At 52.3% G+C, this 22,360-nt stretch overlaps 2 protein-coding genes across 2 annotated transcripts in view; both read right to left on the bottom strand.

The window, feature by feature from the left end:
- AFAP1 (actin filament associated protein 1) overlaps window positions 1-10,091 on the bottom strand; it is a 134,437-nt gene extending 124,346 nt beyond the window's left edge. Inside the window, exon 1 of the mRNA XM_080797616.1 lies at window positions 9,887-10,091. The gene's annotated coding sequence lies outside the window, so the exon portion shown is untranslated. The remainder of the gene's footprint in view (window positions 1-9,886) is intronic.
- A 9,845-nt stretch (window positions 10,092-19,936) lies between these two features.
- The window catches only part of ABLIM2 (actin binding LIM protein family member 2), a 135,652-nt gene continuing 133,228 nt past the window's right edge, over window positions 19,937-22,360 (bottom strand). The window contains exon 20 of the mRNA XM_080796991.1: window positions 19,937-21,811. Within this exon, the coding sequence (XP_080653117.1) occupies window positions 21,698-21,811 (114 nt within the window). The 3' untranslated portion in view covers window positions 19,937-21,697. The remainder of the gene's footprint in view (window positions 21,812-22,360) is intronic.

Raw genomic sequence — 22,360 nt, 5'->3', positions numbered from 1 at the left:
TTACCTACCCCACAGAGTGGCTACAGAGACAAAGTGAAGTACGGATGGAAAGTGCTGGGCACAGTGCCTTGGGCACAGTAAGCACTCAACCCACAGAAGAGGTAGGGATGGGGAAGTGATACAGGACCCCGAGCTTCTCCAAAGGTCCTACAGACCAAATGTTGGGGTTCCCCCAAAATTCCTATGTTGAAATTGAAACCCCAAGGGGATGGTCTTAGGAGGCAGGGCCCTCAGGAGGCCACCAGGTCATGAGGGTAGAGCCACCCTAAATGGGATTAGTGCCCTTATAAAGGGGACCCCAGAGCACCCTGTTATCCTTTCATCACACAAGCGCAGGGCAAGAAGACGCCATCTATGAGCCAGGAGGGTCCACGCCACACACTGAATGGGCCAACACTGATCTTGGACTTCTGGCCTCCAGAACTCCAGATTTAAATTCTGGGGGTTTACAAACCACTTGGTCTTCGGTCTTCTGCTATAGCAGGCTAAATGGACTAACACAGAGGGTCACGCCTCCAGAACTGGAAAACTGAAATAACTCAACTGGAGAAAAAAAAAAAAAAATCAAGTAACTTACATAGGACCTCCCAATATACAAATCTGAATTAATTGGGAAGAGGGGATTTTCACAAGAAAATATCATGCCAAGTGTCCTCAAGATTCACCCTGATTGTCACTTTCACTTTTGTTTCCACATCAGAGAGTTAACATAACTGAGAATTGCGTGTTCTAAATGTTCTGGAAAACCCTTTACTTTTCAAGAGCCACTCTCCATGTAGGGTTCCATGCATTCTCCTTTCTTCTTTGGACATCTGTCACACAGGTCTTCATCAAACACCCCACCACCACCAGGAGGCCTCTGTTCTGCTCCCAAGAAGCCATTTCTGCACACTGCTTATGCTAGAAAGTTCCAGACTAGCCGACAGCCCCAAACCTCGCCCTATCCACCACGGCTAAAAATACCGCCTGTTTGTGGCACCATTACCTAGGGTCCAGAACAAGAATCCAGCATTACTACTCCTTCTTTTTTTCTTTTCCCAATATTTTTTATGGTTAAAAAAGACCTCGAAAAAGAGATTTCTCAAGGTTGCCTGCCGCCAGCAGTGCCGCACACCACACGTATGGGCACGATCAACTAGGAGTGTGCCAGGTCAAGTAAAAGGGCACAAGGATTTCCAAACTCGAAACTCACTGACGGCAGCCACACATAGAGTACTGAATGGACGTGCTTAGGTTTATGAAGTGGAGGGCAAAATTTAGCTGCGACATGCATGGACGGGAAAGAAATGTGTTTGAAGAGGGTGTTTGGAAACATGCAAATGCTATGTCTCATGCCTCCAAGGACTAAAAGGTAACCTTTCTTTTTCCACATTGAAAAACAGATAATGGGCCGAAAGGAAGTTTTTCTCTCAGACTGCAGTAGTGTGATGAAACTACTATCAGGTATGCCAGGCTTTGTTAGATAATCAAACTGAGAAGCTATGTAAAAATAAACCTTTCTTCCAGGATGCCTAACGCAATAAAACCACATCTGACCACATCCTCAAAACCAGAAAGGATGGTACTATAAAAAATATATATTTTCGGGGACTATAAATGAGTTCCTAATACTAAAAAAATATGTATATAGCAATAAAAAATCATAGGAGGGTTTAGAGAAAAGGCTGGAGAAATCTTCCAAAAAGGAAATCAGAGGCAAAGAAGTAGGTAAATAGAAGAGTGCAGAAGACCTGTAGGGGCATGTGAGCTCAGAATAAAGGGTAGGAGTCCACAGATGGGGCAGGCCCACTAATGCCCAACATAAGGAACAAAAACAAGACCCCCATCATGATGTGACCATCACAAAATTTCCAAACACCAGGAAAAACAAGGGTCTAAAAGATTATGCAAAGGATTATGTGGGTCACGTACAAAGAAAAGGCTTTGGACACATCGACTGTCCCATCGGAACTTGAATTCTGAGCAGAGTGTTCAAAATTCTGTAGGAAAATTATTTCTAGCCCAGAATTCTTTTTTTTTTTTAAAGATTTTATTTATTTATTTGACAGACAGACAGATCGCAAGTAGGCAAAGAAGCAGGCAGAGAGAGAGAGAGAGAGGGAAGCAGGCTCCCCACTGAGCAGAGAGCCCAACTCGGGGCTCGATCCCAGGACCCTGAGATCATGACCTGAGCCAAAGGCAGAGGCTTAGCCCACTGAGCCACCCAGGCGCCCCTCTAGCCCAGAATTCTATACTCAGACAAATGGTCAATTACATGCAAGAGTGAAATATTTCAACATTATACAAGATCTCAAAAAATATATATATCTTCGACAGCTACTGGTAGGTATGCTCCACTAAAGTAAGAGAGAAAACTAAAAAAAGGAGGAATCTTGCTTAAGCCAGGAGAGAGAAACTCACAGGGTGATGGGGAAGATCTAGGAGGAGAGTCACAGCAGGCCTACCAGGCAGACACTGGAGAGGAAAGGCAGCAGGATGGGAAGTTCAGAAGGATTATTACCCATGGGTGTGGATGTACTGAGAGGAGACCGACACTTCTCGGGTGAGGGGTGAATAAAGGACAGATACAAAGAACACTAAGCAAAACAAACTCTAGGAAAAAGAAAGGAAATGTAATCAAAATAGACCCAACATCTCAGCTGTGAATAACATCTCCACAGTTGTCCTAAGTGCTGCTAAACTCTCCAGCAAAACCTTTAACGTAATTACACACAGGACAGGGCAGAAAGAGGTGGTAGCGGGAGGAGGCAGTAGGATAAGGGACCCAGATCAGCTTCTAAATAGTAGGATGTTTCACACACACCAAATCTGAAGGAAAGAGCTGAAACTTTAAAATGATGGCCTCTGAGGAGCACGAATCAGGGTGGAGAAGGGCGGGGTAGGTGATTGCTGTGTTTTTGTTCTCAGTCTCACAGAACTTTTGACTCTTGTAAGTACGGGCCTGTAGAACTTTGTTCAAAATGAGTATTAAATTTTTAAACAAAACCTGATACTTGAGCGGCAGGAATATCACACTGAGTGGTGTGTTAAGCCTTCCAGAACTCAGCCCCATTGAAAATGAATGGCAAAGCTGGAACTCCTCTCCCCGCTAAACACACACACGGGCACGGACACACAAAATGTTTGCCCAGGGTCTCAGGCAGTTCATAAATTCCTGGAGGCCAGCTGGAAAGTCTTAGAATTCTAGATTCTGCTTTCTTACAGGAAGTTTATTTCAAATCAGAGCTTGTCATTTGTTCTAAGGGGAAAAAAATCCTTATGAAAAACAATTAAAAACAGCCACATGATCAAATGAGGTCACTCTTGGTCTTAAATACTTGGTGATCATCACCAATTGTCTCCTTGACCAGCCAGTGCACCTCATTCCTGATTATCAATGAAAGTGAAAACTTTGTTTACTAGACTTTGCCTCAGCCTTGAAACAGACTCTCTAAAACTCAGGAATGCGAATCCCCATTGGGTTGACTCAGCTGTTTCCATTCTAGAAGTGGACGTGGAATCCTGCACTCTCTACCCCATGAGGACAGAGTCCTTCGTGTAAACCTTGAAAAGGCAAGGCCCCCACACCAAGGCTGGTTTTTCTAATGGAGGAATTCCTCTATTGACTTCTTGGCAAAACTTCTCTGATCAGAGTGGACCACTTAAGTAGCCCAAAGCCCAAAAGTTACTATGCCTTTGACTGACTTGTCTCTAGGGCTGTGAATCACGCCCACAGCTCAACAGCGAAGCGGAACCATCTTGTCACTTAATAGGGATCTTAATGGTCCTATTGGTCGGCTTAAAATTTTGGTGCGTTCCTTAACTTATGTATCAATCAGGGTAATGGTCACAACTTCATTGGCTGCTGTCATAAATGGATCAGCGAACTGTGAAAGGCAGAACGACAGTCCCCAAAGATGTCCCTAACTCTGGAACCCATGAGTATGTCACATTCACGGCAAAGGGACTTCGCCATCAGCCTTAGATGGGAAGGTTATCCTGGGTTATCTGGGTGGGCCACATCAGATCACGCCGGCCCTTAAAAGCCAAGAACTTTCTTCAAGTAGAAGAGATGTGGCAGGAGAAGTCGGAGAGCTTGGGGCAGGCTTTGGGGGTCCCTGCTGGTTCTGGGCCCGGTGGGTTGTGCGCAAGGACCAGAAAGAGGCCTCTAGGAGTTGTGGGCGGCACACCGGCTGACAGCCAGAAAGGAAACAGGGGCCTCATTCCAACGACTGCAGGAACTATATTCGGCTGATAATCTGCACGAGCTTGGAAGCAATTCTTCCCCAGATTCTCCAGGACAGAGCGCAGCCCTGCCCACACCTTGTTTTTTGCTGGGTGAGGCCAGAGTCAGACTTTTCACCTAGAGAACTGTGAGATAAGGAATCTGTGTCGTTCTAAAGCCATTCAGCGTGTGACACTTTGTTCCAGCAGTCACAGGCGCCCATACAGCGGGACAGGTGAAAACACCCCGCAGAGTGCCTATCCCCCAGCTGACCTTCAGAAAGAGTAAAGTGACTGCAGTCGACAGACAGTGACGGCCGTCCAGACATTAGAGATCTGTTCTGGCAAATGCAGATTCGGGGAATTGAAAAGTCCCCAGAACATTCTGCAAAGTTTAGATTTGGGTTAATCCCCTGCTTTTCAACTTAGAAACCTGCGGACACCCGTCTTGCCCAATAAACTCTAAGCAGCAGGTAGGGAAATGAATGTTGGATTGTGCATACCAACCCACACTCTCCTCTGGACTTCTGGCCACACTCACTGCACTGCACGGTGCTGAGACCCCGCCCAGGTCTCCTGCCCCTCCCCCCCCCCCGACCGTGGAGCCCCCTGCCCTTCATGCTCGAGTCACTGCGTCCCATCTCATATGTCCACACCTACCATGGGACTTGGGCACGTCACAGGTAGCCCACGTTAAGGTTTGTTGAGCTGCATGATGGTATAATTAATATCTGTGCATAAAAGGTGGATTCTTAGAGGAGAAGCGCTGTGTTTTATGAGCTGTTATACCCCTCCACAAGGAGGCAGGCACAGCTCAGAGGCACTGAGCAGTCGGCAGAGAGGAAGAAAAGGCAGGAGAGAGAGAAAGAGACCCTGGGAAGTACTGCACATTCTCCAGAGTGGGCTGGCCAGAGTGGGGAAGGCTCAAGAAACCCTGGAGCTGATTGATGCCCGCTGCTCCCTCGAGCCGGGTAGCTTTGATGTGAGCTGGTGAGCGCTGGCTGACCTTGACCTCAGAATGCCTATTGCCTCCCCCCACACCCTGCTCAAATGCATTAAAGGAGTACACATGGGCTCACACAAGCCTGAAGAGATGGTAAAGGTTACATCCCACACGTGCTGTTGTCCCGCTTACAAAGGATTAAGGGTGACTCAACATGACATTGCCGCACAATGCTGAAGTATCAAACACTGGCCAATGAAAGGTGAAAAACAATCCTAAATGAAGTTGCCTATCACAGCACCCACTAAGGACCAAACATTTAGAGACCTAAGAACAACCTGGGTTCATTAAATTGTGCATGAAGCTTTTTTTTTGGGGGGGGGGAATCCTGGGCAATGTAATATTTTACAACTTAACAAATTGCACCACGTCCCTGATTTCATTTCATCCCCAGAACAACCTCTTGAGCTACACAGAAGAGGCATAACTAACAGCTCACTCCTTTTTACCGCTGGGGGAGCTGAAGTCCAAGACGCACTTGGACTTCACGAAGCCCTACTAGGACTGGGGGTCTAGTTCACATCTCCTGCCCAAGAGAACCAAAGGGAGTGGTCGTCACTATGTCACTTGTCTTTATATCCTGCCAACAGGCAAAAAGATCTTGTGGTAGCCTGTGAAAACAGGTATATACATCAGGAGCACTTTAAAATTAAAAAGGGAGAAGAAAATCCATTTGGTGGGTGATATGGGGCTTGGGGTGGAAATTAGGCTAGAACATCAAAGACTGACTTTGAGGTAAAAATAGTAAAAGAAAAAGGTGTTTTATAAAATATCATAATCCTAAAAAGAAGCAGCAGCAGCAGTAGCAGCACCATCAATCCTTGAAAGCAGGTGAATGAGGCTTCGTGTTAGGGCTCCTGGGTCAAAGAACAAGAGAGGACAGCTTTGAAATGCAGAGTCCAAGCTCTGCCATCTCTAACCCCGGGCATTCTATTCCATGGGAGACCCCTTTTCATTGAAACCATATAAAGGTCCAGCCAGCTATGAAGGAAATGGTCATCTCGACACAGAAAAAGCATTAACTGGTTAAGTTTCGGTGGGAATATCAAAACATCCTGAGAAACCCACAAAGAAGATCCAGCTGAGTTTTTGAAGGCCTCTCCTAAAATAAAATTGTGAACAAAACAAACCACGTACAGCATGTAACAAAGAGCTTTTCTTTTTTTTTTAATTAGGAAAGGATGCGAACCAAAAAAAGGACAAAACTCCTACTGAGTTAAGTGAAAATCCTAATTCGGTGGTATTGCTACCAGACGGTTTATCCTATTTTTAATCCCTGCAATTACTCAAATAAGAATGGCAGAGAAAACTACCTATCCTTTCTACAGACAGACATGGGGCTTTCAGGAAACCAAGCCCGCCAAATTCCCATCTTATGAAACAGAGAAACTAGAGAGGAGATTTATAGTTTAAAGGATTATTACTATATTTCTTAGAAGCGGAGTTTCCTTTTAGGCCGTTGAACATAGGACATAATTTTCTGCAAGCAACAATTTTAAACTGTGCTTTAAGCCATCATATAAAGTCACACACACCTACTCAAGGCACTCTCCAAATTCCACTTATTTCAGACTCCCCAAATTAAAAAACTCTGTGAGAGACTAGGACGTACAGAAGCCCACAGTTGGCCGCCTTCATATGACACTCAAAAGTTCAACGAAATGCTCCAGACCAGAGTTCTGCACCCAATGACTTCATTAAGGAAAACATCAAACTGATTTGATACAATGCAGATGTTACAAGGACAGTATAATTATAAAGAACAGGCAAGACAATCTTGAAATGTTGCTTCAGTTTCCATCATATTCTCCTGTCCTTAAATTTGAGACAAAGTGTACACCCACGCACCTAAACTTCTGGAAGAAAAAGAAAAGAACTTCTACTTCTGGATCTGTATTTTCACAGATCTCCATTATGTCTACACTCCTGCTATGAGGGCTTTCCTCTGCTCTATTAGGTTAAAAGCTTGAAAGGTTTAGGACTAAGAAGATTCTTCCCCCGTGTTAAGACTCTCAAAGGTGAAGAAAGTGAAACCCAGAACGGGTAGCTTTGCAGGAACTAACAGTACCTTGAATTCTGGAGACAGAACGAGACCAAATGAATGCTAATGAAGAACTCTGTACTCGCTAGTGCAGCAAATACTAGGAAGTAACGACAAATATTATTCTAAAAACCATTCTGAGACTTGAAGAATCGCAGAATTGTGAAGAAATAAATCACATGAACTATCTGGAACCATGGTATAGGGGGAAAAAAAAAAACCCTCCCATTTAAATATGCCTCTTCTCAGCTCTGGATACAAACTGTGCCCATCTCTATCAGAGACTTTATCACTCCACTAAAGCTAGCCACCCTGTCCTCAAAGACCATAGCTCTAGAGGGTAGGACATAAGATTTCAGGGAAGACTTCCAAGAGCAGGCGTCACCTAAACCGACAGGTAAGAATGGATAAGACGACCTAGAAGGACAGCAGTTGTAGGTGGGGGAGAGGGGAAGAGCTGAACACGGGGGAGGGTCTCCATGCTAAGTCTGGACCATATAAAAGCAACAACTCCATTATTACATTTTTGTCTGGCACTTGTGTTACTCATACACCATCTTGTTCACAATGATTGTGAACAAAACAAACCACGATATTTGGATACAACGATTGTAAACAAAACAAACCACCATATTTGGATATTAGAACTACTGCTGCCTATGCCTCAGTCTTCTGTCTTGGACCAGAACAAAACATCCTAAAAGGAAGAGGCCGCCTTGTTCAACTTTGCGATCCCCAAGGAAGAGAATCATCCCCGAGACATTGTAGGTGTTTCCCCTTTATTTAAGTGGCTGAAAGATACAGAGCCAGCAAGGCAGTATCAAGTCTTGACATCAGGCTGAAATCTGAGTTTCTCCATCCTCAACCTCACTCTCCCTATCCCTTTGTCAACTTGACCTCTAACTGTAACTGCCTTGGCCTCATTCCGTGGGTGTGGATTCTCCTCCTTCAAATGCATTTTCCAGCCCGCCAAATTCTTGCCAGAGTTTCCTCCAGTCTCCAGGCGCTGAACGCTGCAAAGTTAAATCTGGCTTTAAAGATTTTTTTTTCTTCCCAATCCTAACGGAAGAAATCAAGAAGCGCAGGGCAGAGGGGCTGGGCTCCATCCAATCAGAGCCGGCTCTCACACTGCAGCAGGAAATGGAGCGGCCTGACGCGTGGTCCCCCTGGCTGGTGACAGCCCTGCCATTCCCCTGGCCCGGGGCGGGGCCGCCGAGAGGGGTGGGTTCCCGGAGAAGGGCAGCCCTGAGATGCCGCTCTCCTTTCCCCTCATTTGGCAAAAAACCAAACCAAAACAAAAAACAATAAAAGAGAGAGTCAGCTGTCCTAACCAGGCCAACTGCGCCCCCATGCACAACCCACTACACCCTGCCAGGCTCCACTACATGCACAAGGACCCCCTCACCATACAGACCACCGCCCGCAAGCCCGCACAGGCGCAGGGTGGGGGGTGGCGGGTAGTGGTGGTGGATCACACCCCTACAATCCCGGAGAAGGGGAACAGGGCCAGACTTTCCCAACTCGCGGGGTGGCCAGGACACCCGAAGCGCCGTCCCACGCAGGGCCACGGTTGGCAACGCATTCATTTAACCAATCATGGGGTTGGGGAGCAAGAGAAAGAGCCTCTCACTCTCGGGGTGGCCAGGACCCCCACAATCAGAGCCCATGCAGTCATCCTCAATGAGACACCCAGGCACACCCTGGGGGTAAGGAAGACGGAAACAGTCTCTCCCACTCGCAGGCGGTCTGGGATTCCCCACGCGCAAGGGCCCACGCAGAGCTACCTTCACAGACACACTGAACCAGCCACACCATCGGGGAGCGGGGACCGAGGACCGAGGATCGAGACAGTGCCCTCACTCTGAGTGATCAGAAGCACCGCGCGCGCATTCACGCGCGGGTCCACAGAGGGTCGCAGCGGGCGCGCAGCCCCCTCGGTGCGCCCCCCCCAGGCGCAGACAATGCCCGGGCGCCCGGATGCGCGACGGCCCGGCCAGTCCTGGTCCCCATCCTACTAGCGCTCAGGGCGGCGGCCGCCTCCTTCGGCAGCGACCCCGCGATGGCCCCGCTTGGGCATGCCACACCCGCCCCTGGGACCCCCGCCACCCCCGGGTCCCTGCCGCCTGGGACCTCCACCGACCCAGGACCCTCGTCCAGCCCCGGGAGCCCTGCCGCCTGGGACTCCGTCCGGCCGCTGGACCTCCACTTCGCCCCGAAACCCCGGTCGGGTCCGCGGACCCCCACCCAAACGGGAACCTCGCCCAACTCGGGACCCCCGCCGGGCCCGGGACTCCTGCCACCTGGGACTTCCTCCAGGCCCAGCCCGGCCGCTCTGCCCCGGGACCCTCGTCCAGCTCCTGGACCCCGTCCGGCCCCGGGACTACCGTCCAGCTCCTGGACCCCCGTCCAGCTCCTGGACCCCCACGGGCCCTGGCCCCTCCCCCGGCCGCGGAACCCTGCCCGCCGCGGACCCCGTTCAGACCCCGGACCCGACAGGTGCTGGCCCCTCTCCCGCCCCGGACCCCGTCTTGCCCCGAGACCCGCGTCCTGTCCCTGGACCCACACCAGCCCTGGCCCTTCGCCCTACCGCGGACTCCTGCCGGTCCCGGACTCGGTCCGGTCCGGCCCCGCCGCCTCACCTCAGGCCACCGCCTCGGCGGAACTCGCTCGGGGCCGAACGAAACAGAGCCGAGCACCTGGAGGAGCCGCGGCCGCCGCAACAATGGAGCCCCGGGGCGGGGCCGCCTCCGCCGCCGCCTCAGCCCGACTCCGGCTCGGGATCGGACTCGGGCTCCGGCTCCGTGCAGAGCAGCAGCCGGCGCCAGGCTGCGGCCGGGCTGGAGCACCGCGCAGGCGCACACGTCCCCCCCTGCGCCCCTTCGCTCCGCCCCCGGCGGTGCCCAAAACTCGGGGCCCGCCCCCAGACCAATGGGGAGGGAGCCGCGCGCAGGGGGCGGGGCCGGGGAAACAAAGGAGGGGGCGGGGCCACGCCGGGGCGGGGCCACGCCGGGGCGGGGCTGCGAGGCTGCGGGCTGCGGGGCTGCGGGGCTGCGGGGCTGCGGGGCTGCGGGGCTGCGGGGCTGTGGGGCGGCACAGCCCGTGGCCGAATTCACGTCCCCACCGGGGAGGGCCGAGCGTATTGTCCACTCGGAATCGGCTCAGCAGGCAGTGCTCACCCCAAACCCCAAACTCAGGTGTGTAGGGTTGGCCTGGATTACAGAAAGGGAAACTGAGGCCCAAGGAACGAGATCACCTGCCGCCCCAAGTCACATAGCCCCCCTGTTCACTCATTCTTTTATTCATTCGGCAAACATTTTAGCAGCACAGAGGATATGCGTTAGGAGTGGCATAGAGACAAAAATCCGCAGAACCAGAGATTTCTGGGGGTCACTTTAACGCATGATAAAAGAGCCAGGCGCCAAGCTCTTGTCCTCTCCTACCTCAAAGTCTCTGTGGTTTGCTATTTTATACCTGAAAGTCCCTCCTTTCCCCACATGTCACCTGCATGTATTCAAGTGTGGATCATCTCGAAAACCTGTGTCCTCATTGTATTTTATCTTTCAGCGTTGTCGGAGACAATGCTGGTTTCTGGGTTTCTGTCTACGTGACCCATCCCTTGCTCTGCCCAACCCCTGCATTTTGGAGTGTTAGGGTAACACTGGTTAAGAGAGTTCATGGCTGGGGCCATGCCGTCCTATCCGCCATGAACTCTCTTAACCAGGAAATCCCATGCTCTTCCAGGCTATGTACTGTGGAGATTGCTGGGTCTCTATCTCCAGCCCTACTTGCTCTCTCCCAGATCCCCAGCTAGATGCCCACCAGGCGCCCCTAGCTTCTCATGGCCAGCACAAGTGCTTTATTCAACACTTCCAACCCGCTTCTCAGCATTCTTTCTGTTCTCAGTAAGGGGCCTCCATCCACACAGTTGCTCAGGCTGAAATCTGAACTCCATCCTCAGGTGCTTTATGTCCCTTGCTCCCCCATGCAATCTCTCTCTGCATTCCCACCTCCCTCACAGCACTGACTGGAGTTTCCTGTCTGTGTGGTCCCCCCCCATACCCCACCCTACCCCCGCCAACCACCCTCAGTGAAGTGTGACCTCTCCAGGACAAGGCAGGACTCTGACTCATTTTTGTGCATAGAACGGAGCCTGGTGCCCTTAAGGTACTCGGGGGGGGGGGGGGGGATCAGGTCCCATCTCCCTGCACATGCAGACACACACACACACACACACACACACACACACACCACTGAAAGCCTGACTTCCGAACTGATTTGCTAAACAAAGTCCTCCATGAATGTAAGAAACTTCCCTCCTCCTCTCCAGCCAGGACCCCGCTGTGGTTGGGGGATGTCTTCAGACAATAGGAAGATACTATCCCAGGGAGCAAAGTAGTTACTACAAAGGAGGGTCACTCCAGGCCGCAGACCTTTGCACACACTGCCCTCTGCCTGACACACTTTCTCCTTGTACCAGCCAGCTCCCACTGACCCTTCCAGCCTCTCCCTAAATGTCACTTTTCCCGGGAAGGCTTTGTAACCACCCCTACACCAGGCAAAACTGTGACAGACCCACCATCAAAAAGCTAGGCCCCCTATCGTGTAGGCCCACAGGTGTAAATTCAGGCATCAACCTGAATGATCTTGGGAGCGGATTCTTCCTGGCCAACAGTTTGAACGAAGCCTGAGCAGAGGACCCCGCTAGCATGTAACCCAGAACCAGAATTAAGACATGTGCGCACTGTTTTAAGCTCTTACATTTTGCGTTATTTCTTCTGAAACAATAAAGAACTAATACCGGGTCCCCTCCCCCAGACACACATTCACAGCTCCCTGTACGTCCCTCTGGCATTCATCACAACCACTCTTTTGCCACCCATGCTGAAAGCCCTGGGAGAATAGGAACAGGACATGTCTTCCTCACCCTGTGCTCCAAATGCCCAGCACAGTTCTGGTCCAGGGCTGTTGGCTGGAGATAGACCAATCAGTCAACTTGTTGGCTGGCCCTACTGTCCTTTCCAGGCCCTTCTCCCTGGCTATATTCCATTCTATAGACCTGAATAGTATCTTGTCTTCCTGGCCTCCCTCACAGCCTGAGGTGGCCATGTGACATCGTCCTGGCCAGGGAAACGCAGTGGAAGTTGGCTGAGAGGTTTCTAACAGTGGTTCCCCCTGTGCCAATTTGGACTGGACCCTGAGAGCGGATTGTTCCTTGTGTAAGAGTTTTGCAAAGTCAGTTCTTAAACATAGTCATCACTCAAAAATCAAATGATATAAACTTACAATTAAAAGTTATATTAAAAACAAAAATAAATATTCGAAATTAATTGCTAGTTATTTTACAGTGGCTTACGATCATCTATGCTATAGAGAATTTTACATCCTCTGTAACTGTATGAGAGAAGTGCCATACGATATGTTCCTGGAATCTCTTCCCATAGTCTCAGCCAAGCAGCGTCCTGTTGGTAGCTTGAAATTCGATTTGGTAGGAGAATTTATAGCACAGGAATTGGTAATGACTCTAGATCAGGATGTTCTTCCTTGCTCTTATCCCCCAGAGAGCCAGTAATGGAAGACTTACCAGCATACCCTTAATTTCCAGGGGAGGTTTTCCTCTTCGGGAAAAGGAATCAGCATAGCTGATGCTGCTTTTTCTCTGCAGCAGAGATCATTACCTTTGGATGCACATGTGATATCTGGATCCACAGCAGCCACTTTACAACCAGAAACAAAGTCAGAGTCAGAGATTCTGACCCTTGCCCCCTTGAGCCACCGAATCAAGACAAGGGATCTCCTACCTCCAGATTCTCTATGAGGTAGGAAAAAACAAAACTCCTTGTTTGTGTAAGCAAGTGTTAGTCCATTTTTCTGTTACTTACAGAATTCCTCACGGTCACATAGAGGTATTCAATGAATGTCTGTCACACAGAGAAACACAGCCTGACTCTCCTTCCTCACCGTTGCCATCCTGTTTGGGCCCCATGTTCACTGACAAAGCCAACAGCCAGTGAACCTGTCTAAGCAGAACTTCAAAGCTCTGACTAGTAGAATTGTTTTTTCGCATATGAAAATGAATGTTGGGACCTCTTGGAACCTCAGAAAATGAGCCCAGTACCTGTTTGCCACCCCTCGACCCAGTCCTTCTGACGGAAAGAGAACATTTACCCAATAGGAAAATAAATCAGCATTCATTGACCCCAAAGGTGGAAAAACACTCTGTGGAAACTCCTGATGGGATCTGATACCGTGAGGGGTTCCTTGATGAGGTCTGTGACCTGAGACCTCTTCCCAGACACTTCCAATGACATGTCTCTGGAGGACAAACATTAATTCCCAACTGTTATATCCCAAGTAAGCTACGTTGCCGTGACACTTTGGACTCAGTCTTCCTAGATTCTGGGGCTGAGAGGGAGCAAAGACCACCCACGGCAGCTGGGCCCAGCTTAGGAAGGGTGGTCAGCTCAGCAATGCAGTGAAAGCCGACAGGCTGCTCCACTAGCCATCTGTGGTAACGGAACAGGTTACCGCCAAGCCCAGCAGCTTGAAACGATGGACGGTTTGTGTGGGACGACCATCTGGCATGGTTTGACTGGATGCCTCTGCTCCAGGTCGCCCACAGGACTGCCATCTAGCTGTTGGCTGGGGCGGCGGTCTCATGGGAAGGCTTGGCCGGGGATGTTCTGTCTCCAGGCTCACTCATACGGCTGTTCGCGGGTCTCCCTCAGCGGCTCACTGTGTCAACCCCACACAGGGTCGCTTACATGGGCACTGACTTTGCTCAGAGGAAGGACAGTGGAAGCCACAAGTGTTTTGTACCCGATACCACAGCTGTTTAAAACAATGGTTGAAAAAAAAAATCTTAAAAGTAGCCATAGAGGGGCGCCTGGGTGGCTCAGTCAGAATGTGTCTGCCTTCGGCTCAGGTCATGACCCTGCGGTCCTTGATCGGGCCCTGGGTCAGGCTCAGTGGGGAGTCTGCTTCTCTCTCTCCCGTTCTTTCTCTCTCTCTCTCTCTCTCTCTCGCTCACTCTCTCAAATAAATAAAATCTTTAAAAAAAGTTTAAACAGTGATTTAAAAAAAAAAAGCAGCCATATAAAACAAACGTCATAGTCTGACGAATAACAGTAAGAATTAGAGATGACTTCTTACCAGAAATAAGTGAAATCAAAAGACAATGAAACAGTCTTATAATATTGAAAGAAAAAGGAAAAAAAAAAACCCTGTTAATTCGTCTCCTCCAAACCTACCAGCCAGGCCCCCTCCACCCCACCCCCCCCGCCCCACCATCGGCCTCCTCTGCCCCATGCAGCTTGGTCCCATTGGTCTTGGTCTTGGTCTTGGTCTCACCTCACCCCCGGCTCTGTTATGGACCCTGCCTCAGCTCGACCACACCCTCCTGGCTCCCCTCCCTGTCCTGCCGCCCTCCTAGATTGCCTCTGTCCTCTGTTCATCCTCTGCCAGATGCCGGAAGGCCAAGTACTCAAGAAGCCAGTGTTCCCCTAGGGCCACTCTGCTGGTCCAGCACCTTCCCCTGCACTGTCCCTAGGGGCGGCTCATATTCTGGTGAAACCAGAAACATCCTAGCCAGGGCACCATCCACTGGGCAGCCCATGGGCACCTCATCAGCGACAAGCAGCAGCTCGAACCCACCTTCCGCACTCCAGACCTGCTGTTTCTCTTGGGTTTCATCACTCATGAGTGGCGCCCTTGCCAAGGAGCAGGGTCCTGCCCTCTCCCCCATCCCCCACCTCCTGCTGCCAGGTCCTGCTGCCTCTCTTTCTGGAATCCACATCCTCCCCCCACCCAGCCTTTGCAGCTGTCCTCAGTCCTTATCAGTCTCCCTCTCCCCGATCAGGCCCCTCCAACCCCTCCTCCACGGGATAACCCATGGCAAAGGAAGAAGGGTGGCAATAGTTCTTTGAGAGCAAACCTCATAATTTCTTTCCCAGAGAAAAGCACATGGGTTGGTCAGGGAAGCCACTGGAAGGGAAGCTTACAGGCAGCTAGAGGACATGGGTGCATGGGTTGAGAGGCAGAGAAACTAACAGAGCCATCCTGCTCTGAGCAAGAGTGGACTGGCAGGTGTGTTTGGGAGCTCCCAGAGAAGGGCGTGACCCACTGCCCAAAAGGTGACCTCTTGATTATAAGGCAACTAAGGGCCGCCCCTTAGCAAAGTTGGGGATCTGAGAGAAATCATAGCTGGTCAGCATTGAAAGAGATAAAGGTACAGATGGAACGGCCTTACCCCCCAAAGTAATGAGAGATGCCTCCCCACCCCCCACAGTGCTAGGGCCTCTCTTTGGCCTCTGGGAGAGCATCTGAGCCCAGAGAGTGACCATAAGCCCCAGCTGAAAGGCTGTCCTTTTAGCTACTCCTCTAGGGCAGAGAAACTCTTGGAGACATTTGAAGGACACCAAGTGTTTTAGTGCAGAGAAGGTAAGAAAGCATTCAGGCAGGCAAGAGGCACTGCTCGGCTGCCCACCTGGTCACCAGAAGCCTCACAGGACTTGCTGGAAGTATCTTAACCAGAGGGCAGTATTGGGGGGCAGGAAAGCTGGTTCCTGGCAGCCCTTGCCAGCCGGAGGCCTTGACGTGCTGAGGATCACAAGCTGGTAGACCACTGGGGTACATGCACATGGGGACTCGCTGGTGCCAGGGGTCCCGTCAGGAGCCCACCTGGAGCTGGTGGCCCAGGGCAGCTGGAGAGAGATCCCCTTGAGGGAAGGTGGGCCAGATGGAGCCTAAGTCAGGAGGTCCACAGGAGCTGTGATTTCAGACATGATGGATAGAAGATATGGCTGTTCTTCCTGCCGCCAAAGGATCTCAAGAGGGAGCTGCAGAGCCCCGCAGACCAGCAGCTTCCTGTGGGCCCTCCAGGAAATTCCATCATGAGATGCAGAAAGTGTTCTCTGTAGGCTAGAGAGATAATGAGCCTATCCCAATGCTTCTGGGATAGGCCATGGGGCTTTGATTGTGGGGTAGGGGTCCTGCCATATGGCAAAAGAAGCGGTGGTGACCCCCTCCCCCCACCTTCCAAGGCCCCAATTCCATTGCCAGACAGTTGCACTTATTCCTGGGTTGGTTTTAAGGATAACATCTTTCTAACCCCTAGAGGTGAGGCTGGGGGGCGGGGGGAGGCAAGACAGGCATCCGCAGAAGTAGACCCAGAACCCAGGACTGAGGACAAGCCGTTTAAGCTGGAGGAGATCCCAGGAAGCATCGGGACAGAGGAAGGAAGGTCAGGGAAAGAAGGGAAGGAGCCCGGAGAGGTGTGTCCGTGAGCAGGTGGCCCTGGTGGGCAGCGGGGGTTCAGTCCCAGTGGGGACGAGCTCAGAGCTGTCCCAGTCAATGAGGAAGACCTGGGAAGCCTTACTGGTTGAGAGCTTTATGTTTTAATGCCTTGGTGCTCTGGGCCTGCCCCTCACAGAGGCTGAGTGGATCCCACGGCATCGGGGCCAACACATTATGCGGGAATGGCGTGTGCCCAGCAGCTCTAGGCAGGGCACGGCCACATCTCCCCAGTGGGGGGCACAGGTAGTTATGAGCTGATGGTGACTGTGTCCTAACCTAGATCCAGCCAGGCTACTATGGAGCACAGAGAAAGGAGCACGTCCCCTACCTCTGCTAGCCACACTGGCAGCTCCTGGAGCTTCCTGTCCTCTGACCTTGGCATGTGCTGTGCCCTCGGCTGGCAAGGCTCCGTTGGTCTTTCTCTCTCAAACTCCCGCTCACTGTTCTGGACTCAGCACTTGGTGTAGACAACCTTCCCACACACCCACCTGGTTCCGGCTAGGCTCCTTCCCTTACCCTCCCGGAGCTCACTACCCATACTGCCGTGGCCCAGTCCTTTGACCGTCTTGTATCTGTCAGATGGACTGTATAACAAAATACCACAGACTGAGGGCTTCAACAACATGGATTTGTTCCTCACAGTTCTGGAAGCTGGGAAGCCCGTGATCACCTGTCAGCAGGTTTGGTTTCTAGTGAGGGCTCTCTTCTTGGCTTGTAGAGACCATCTCCTCACTGTGCCCTCACAGGGCCTTTTAGGAAACTCTTTTCCTCCTCTTAAAGGGCATGACCCTATCAGATCGGTACCCCATCCTTATGAGCTCATTTAAACGTAGTTACCTACTTCTAGACCCCGTCTCCAAATATAGTCACACTGGAGGTTTCCATGGGTGGATTTGTGAGGAACACAATTCAATCCACAGTACATGTCCTCCATGGGTTTGTGATCAGTTCTTGAGGTCAGGGACGGTGTCTCTTTCACCTCTGTTTTGTCATGCCCAGTTCAGCAAAGATCTGTGGATGAACTAGGCTATCTGGATGGAAAGAAGAATGTTAACAGTTTGGGGAAGGAGCTCATATCATGGAAGTCTTTGCAGAGAAGATAGTGTCTGCTGGGTATTGAAGGATGAAAAGGAGTTTGCTAGATGGGGCATTGCAGGAAGAGGAAAGAGCCTTTGCCAAGCGGGGCACTGTTCGTGGGAGGGAGGTGGGGGCTGCTACTTAAGAAACAAGAGCGATCAGGGAGGAGGAAGGAAGAGTCTGGGGAGGGAGTCCGTGGCCAGGTGGTGCTTGTAAAGGAGTCAGGGACCAGCCCCAGAGGTCCTCCAGGGGTGTGCTACAGAGAGATTGCCGTGGGCTCCTGAGTGCAGGATGTACCAGAGGGAATGATGGATCCCAGAGGAGCAGAGGCCAGAATTGCTGTCAGTGGGCAGGACCATTAAAGGGAGCTCTTGGAAATGACCTTTAACTGAGGAATATTCCTTGGACCTCAGGATTCAGATGGAAGAAAAGGGAGCGTCTATTATTCAGGAAACCTAGTTCGGTAATCACCTGGCAGCCTCTGGAGGCCACCAGGGCGGCTCTGCTGCCCTTCCTTGTTAAATTTGCAGGAAATGCGCTCACTAGGGACGTGCCCCTCCCAGGAGGGACTGCTGGGGGCCAGAACTCACAACACAGCTGGGCCACCTCCATGGCCCCAGGATTTCTTCCATCCAGAAGGTGGGGGTTGGGGAGAGGAAAACAACGGGGATGAGAACTAGTTTTGCAGTGATCCAGGTTTCACTTAGTAGTGGATGGGTTTCCCCTTTGGAGGGCAGTCTGGGGACTAAGGACCAGCCTGGGGTCAGCCCTGTGTCCCAACGGGCCCCTGTTTCATGACCAAGTATTCTAACCACATCTCAGAGCATGGTTGATAAAACCGTCAGCCCTCCCGGCTTTACAGGTGGTGGAGGCAAAGAGTCAAAAGACAGAGGTCAGTGTGGGGATGGGGACAGCAGGCGGGCGTGATGAATCCTGGCACGGGTGGGGTGCGGATTCCCTAAAGAGCCGGCAAGGGGCTTGTGTGACGTGGGGACTTCTGAGCTGAACTGGGAAGGGAGAGAGGGGCCTGACCTGGGAGGAAGGAGGGCCCATGTGGAAGCTCAAGACCTGCTCTCTTAGGGAACTCAAAGAAAGGTTGCAGGACTGTGACATACGAGACAGACCTCAAGACCTTGTGCGGAATGGGGTGCTGAGTGGGGACCCTGGCTGTCAGCTGGGAACGGCCTGCCAGGAGCCGCTGTGTCCGTCCAGGGAGGGGTGAGAGTGGACCCAGTGCGGTCCGTGTGACCACGTGCCCCGGACTACCTGGGATGGGCCAGGTGCCGGGGCCATTGGGTTAGAGTACCAGCTTCCCGGCTGTAAGTGCTTTGGGTGGGAATGAGCCCATGACCGTGTCTGCGGAGCTGGAGAGAGGCCAACGGACATGTGCCATGGAACCAGGACTTCCGGGGGGTGGTCCTTGGGAGAGAAGCGCACCCACTTCTGACTTGCATAATGGTGGGGGGGGGTGCGTACAGTCATGCCGTTTACTGAGATGGGCAGACAATATATGTGTGGCCCGCCTTCTGGGGGGATACCCCAAAGTTCACAAGAGCCATTGCGTTCACTGGGATGAGACTAGAGGGAGCTATAATGTCTGTGTCCCCCAGATTCATATGAGGAGAAGAAGCCCTAACTGCCCCCATGTGATGGGGCCTTGAAGAGATGATGAGGCCACGAGGGTGGAGCCCTCACAAGGGAACCGTGCCCTTGGAGGGGGAAAAGCTGGATGAAAAGTGTCTGTGTCCGCCAATGAGGACACAGTGTAGAGGCAGGCGTCTGCAAGACAGGAACGGGCTGTCACTAGAACCCAATCCCCCCCCACCCCCCCCACACCTGGTCTTGGACTTCCAGATCCCACAACTATAAGAAATCAGTGTTTGTCATTTAAGACACCCACCCAGTTGATGGGATTTTGTTATCAGAATCTGAGCTGGCTGAAACAGATCAGGAAACATTTAATCCCAGGACAGCAGGGGTGACTGTGGTGGGGCAGACCAGCAGCGCCCTCCCTCGTGGGAGACCTACCTGCATTTTCTTCCCTTCCTGAGCCCTGTGCTCCAGCCATAACCAGCTCCGGAAGTTTCCAGAACCTGGGAGGCTAACTGCCGCTCAGTGTGTCTGCTCCTGCTGTTCCCTCAGCCTGAATGCCCTTCCCTTCATCGGCCGATAGGAATGCTTCCTCACTGTCAAGACTTTGGGACTTTGGTCGGAAAGCCTCCCCTGCCCTCTGGGGTGCTGCTGCTTTCCACAGTAACTCTCCTCATGCGCCATCAGCAGAAGGGGGCCTGTGTGCTGAGAAATGACACACACAGCAAAGTGGCTTTCACTTTCACGAATTAGGATACACCATCCTTTATTTTTCCAGGCTCCCCTGGGAGCTGACGGGACATTGCACTAATGAAAAAAACGGGGGTTTCCATTTGCACGGGGCTCAGATTGCTAAAGGGAAGGAAGTGTATCAGGTGCCAGAAACGCCTCCCTGGCCAAGCCGGGCTGGTGGGAAGCCGGTGTGCAACAGGGTGTGTGGTGGGGCTGGAGGGATTGGAGTCACGCTGACTCACAGACGGGACGGCCAGGACACACAGAAAGACACAGCTCCACAGGAGACAGGGGAACAGACTTGGGTGACACCTTCCCAGTGTTTCGTAAATCTCTCCACCCACATTACAAGCATCCTGTAACAGGCGTTAGCACTTCCCGTGCCTCATCAGAGATAGGGACGCCTTTGCGGTGCGGGGGGGGGGGGGGAAGGGGGCGGCTAGCCTTCTGTGGCGGGACCCTGTGCCGACATCACAGGCCAGAAGAGGGTGGCGTCTCCCTCTTCCTTCCCCAGCAGCCAGGTGCCTGTCTCGGGACTGCGCAGGCACGCACGAGGCTTCAACCCTGGGGGGCTATGTTTCACTGCAGGAAAGACGGGCACAGCAAGGGCTACGTTGGGTATTAGGCTGGGTGCATGGAAATCCTTTATTCTGGGGCTTTGGCCATCAGAAGAGGGCGTTTTCTCTCCAAGACGCGGAGAGTAACAGCGAGGTGGACAGTGGCAGCTACACGTAGAGACAGCATTACACGGGCGAGGACTGCCCTTCAGGGCACCTGTGGGACAGGTGAAAAAGAAAGCAACAATAACAACAACGACGACAATGGAAAGAAAACCAGCAAGGAGCCCTAGGGGTTAGGAGCCCACCAAGAAGCAAAAACACACAGATCCAGACAGTGGAGAATAAGGCTGGAGGCGCTCCCCTTCCATGGGCCCGTAAAAGGGAACTCTATATATGTTGTCTTATGTTTAAGTAGGCTATGCTCTTTAATAAAATAAAAACTTCTGTGTTACTTTAAAGATATCATTTAGGCATCTAGGGGATGATTCGGAAGAAAAATGCAGTGCATGGAGGGCCCTGGCCGAAGGTACCCTGTCAGGCTGACGTTTGTCCCTAAAAACAGACGCGTCACAAGCGGTTGCAAAAATCGTGCACCCCACGCTTGGCTTCATGCAGCCCTGGGCGCTCTGCGGCCCCCTCCCTGGCCTGGCCTGTCTGTGCGCAAGGCTGTGCCTCCCCCCGCGGTGGGGGGCTGAGCGAATGGGTGGGGGGCGAGCAGACCCTGGGAGCCAGACGCCCATCTGTCCGTGATTGTGTCAGCGACTGTCATGGACCAACCTCCTGAAATCCCAAGTCCCAGGCATCTCTGTGCCCCCAGGGCCTCGTGCGGGGGGTCGGAGCACTGCACAGGGGTTGGGAAGGCAGGCTACACGCCGTGTAAATGTCCCTTGATCTCCTGGGACCACTACTTTGCAGCGTCTCCCTGACGCCAAGCAACAGCGGGGAAGGAGCCGTGCAAAGCAAGGCATCTGGGCTCTGAACCAGGGGCAGGAGCATTGCTGGCGGAAACAGAGGTCGCACCGGCTCCGGGACCTCCTCCTGCCCAGCCTCCAGCCCAGCCCTCTCCAGGGGCCCACCGCCCGCCCCCCGTGGACACAGAGAAGCCAGAGCCAGGTGCAATAGGAGGGGTTTTCGTGGTTCTTGCCGGGCGTCCCGTGCTCTGCCGCCAGGCGTGCACGTGGTCACACATGCTGGCGGCAGTCAAAACAGTAGGGCTTTCTTCTTGAGGTCATTCCTCTTCCAGAGGGCCAGGCGGTCAAACTCTTCCATGCTCATCCCAAACACTTCCTGGAAATCCTCGGGCGACAGGTGCCTCTGCAAATCAACAGGAAAACCCAGAGAGGAGCAGTGAGCAGCTCTGCAACGGGCGCTGCCAAACCAGCTCCGTGCTGCTGGGAGGTCCGCAGGCAGGATCGGCGTCCAGGCGGCCGTGCCCCCCCCCACCCATGTGCCCTATGGGGCCATCTAGTTCCCTGCGTTCCCTCTGCATCCCTGCTATTCCCACGCTGCAGCGCTGGTCACTGAGCCTAGAGAAAGAGACTCGCTTAGGGGCCCGACCTTAGGGTACACAGGACACACAGGACTCACACAGGGTCCTGCGCACCCCTGTTCACAGAAGAATTATTCCCAGTGGCCACAACATGGAAATACCCAGCTGCCTAAGTGGGGTCCGTGCACACAGAGTGGAGCACATTCCATCCACGAGAAGCCGTGAAGGCCTGACGCACAGGGCAACACAGTTAAGACATGCGTCAGGAGGGCCGGGGAAGGAGGCTGGACCCAAAGGGCCCCAGAGTGTGTTGTTCTGTTTCTGCGAAGCTTCAGGAAGGGGCAATCCACAGGGACCAAGAACGGAGAAGCGGC

Source organism: Martes martes (genome assembly GCF_963455335.1).
Source record: "Martes martes genome assembly, chromosome: 2".
In the NCBI taxonomy this organism is placed as follows: Eukaryota; Metazoa; Chordata; class Mammalia; order Carnivora; family Mustelidae; genus Martes; species Martes martes.
The sequence above is the reverse complement of the archived record's forward strand: the minus strand, read 5'-3'. Positions and strand labels throughout refer to the sequence as shown.